Source organism: Octodon degus, unplaced genomic scaffold (genome assembly GCF_000260255.1).
Source record: "Octodon degus isolate 3935 unplaced genomic scaffold, OctDeg1.0 scaffold00002, whole genome shotgun sequence".
NCBI lineage: Eukaryota > Metazoa > Chordata > Mammalia > Rodentia > Octodontidae > Octodon > Octodon degus.
Window position 1 is genome coordinate 36,432,184 of NW_004524578.1, and position 2,059 is coordinate 36,434,242.

The 2,059-nt window shown below is 43.7% G+C and overlaps 1 protein-coding gene across 3 annotated transcripts in view; it reads left to right on the top strand.

Moving 5' to 3' along the window:
- Capsl (calcyphosine like) overlaps positions 1 to 2,059 on the top strand; it is a 22,864-nt gene that overhangs the window by 14,142 nt on the left and 6,663 nt on the right. For all 3 annotated transcript variants that reach the window (XM_004623541.2, XM_023712930.1, XM_023712928.1), the window contains exon 2: positions 1,359 to 1,495. In XM_004623541.2, coding sequence (XP_004623598.1) covers positions 1,359 to 1,495 — 137 coding nt within the window. The remainder of the gene's footprint in view (positions 1 to 1,358; positions 1,496 to 2,059) is intronic.

The window sequence follows — 2,059 nt, forward strand, 5'->3', positions numbered from 1 at the left end:
TTGGTCTGCAAACTTAGGTTGTTAACCATCCAGAAGAAAAGCTTATTGTTATTATCAAACGATTTGGGCTATCAATCTTAACCTCACTACGCACTGTTAATTTCTATTAGTTCACTGAAAGAGAAAGTAAGTTCTTATATTGTTTCATTAGTTCTGCATGCCTATTCCTGGTAATTTGAATATAGCAATATGCAACATAATAACCATTGTTAATTTCCTGCCATCTTGTTTCAAAGTTCTGTATCATTTTTATTGTTTTTTCTTTTTCTTTTCTTTTTTTTTTTTTAAATCTAACCCAGTGATGGCGAACCTTTTAGAGACTGAGGGTGAAACTGCAACCTCGGATTCACCTATTTATCACAAAGGGCCAACACTACTCTTAAACTTAGATACTGAAACTTTAGTTTAGAAAAGAAACCCTCTATAGTAACATCTTTGGTCTTAAAAGAAAACAACAGCACATGCCCTAAGCTCCCCACCACTGATCCACAGCCCCTCTGCTTAACAGAGGAGGAGAATACTGGAGGCCTTGAGGTTACTGCGCCCCATCATGGGGTGGGGGTGTTGAGGAAGCAGGACCAGAACGAGGGTCTCTAATCTTCTGGCAGCTTTGTGCTCTTTTTTGTTAACAAGAAAGTCTGAGAATTCAAGGCTTGTTATCCAGGCTCTTTAGGAGATGGAACTTTAATGCTATCATCTCTCCTATTCTGAATATTCAACACACACACACACACACACACACACACACACACACACACACACACCCCTCACAAAAGCCAAAAGTCAAAAGCCAAACGGAAGAAAAAGGAAAATATATATAGTATCTATTTACTGTTTTTTTTTTTTTTTTTCCTGAAGACCCTTATTAGTTATGAATGGACACCAATTGTTAACTTGTTAGTATGGTTCAAAGACCATCCTAGATTCTAGGTCTTGAATTTTGGAAGTCTCAGTGAAGACAGAAAGAACAAAAACCAGTGTTTAGATAAAAGAGAAGAACATTCAGTGTGAAGCAAGGACTGCGGAGAATCCTAAATAAAAGGACATGGCAAATACGATTGATTCAAAATGATTCAAAAGACTATAGAGACTGAATTATTTATAGAGGGCGGAGGGCTTTGGGAAGATCAAAGCATATTGCAAGACGGCTGTGGTGTAAAAGCTCGGCTACGAGCTGAGGAAAGCAGATGTACTCGGGACTAGATAAGTGAGTAATACCACGCCAGGCACAGTGGCACCAAATCGGAAATTCTGGGCGCTATGGGATGCCTGTTGATACGGGCAACTTCCTCTGCCCACGCGGCTGGTGGCGGTGCACGCCCTGCGCTCCTTTAACCCGCTACGCTTTCTCCCCTCAGATGGCAGGGACGGCGCGGCACGACCGAGAGATGGCGATGCAGGCCAAGAAGAAACTCACCACCAGCACTGACCCCATTGAACGACTCCGACTGCAGTGTCTGGCCAGAGGCTCCGCAGGCATCAAAGGACTTGGCAGGTAGGGTGCGGATGGCCCGAAGGCACAGAGAGGGGGAGACAGGCAAGGCAAGGCTAGTGTTAGCTGTGTGACCCTGAGCCAGGAATTTCCTTTTAGGGCCTCGTTTCTCATTGGTGAAATGCAGTTTGCCAAAGTTATTCTCCGAGGCTGCTTGTGAAAGTTTTTGATTCTTAACTCGAGGTTCAGCAAAACTCTTTACTTTATCAGAGAGGGAAGCTCCTCGGACAGTTATAAGTTAAGGAAGAGGCCTGGTGTGGGAATAGAGACCTCTAGCAACGAGAGAAGCATTCCCCGAGCAGCGACAACAGAGGCTGGGATGGAAGAAGGAGGAAGGGACAGGGGTTTGGCTGGCCTGGATCTCAGAATTTGGAGTTTTGCTCCTGGGCAGTGTGTGTAGTCCACCTTTCGGAACACTAGATTTCCATGTGGGATCGTGACAATTCATCTCCGGCAGAGTTCTAAAAAGGAATCCATTCATTTTCCCTAACAGTATGCTTGTAAGTTCATTCATTCATTCATTCATTCATTCATTCATTCATTCATTCATTCGTTCATCCAGCCAGT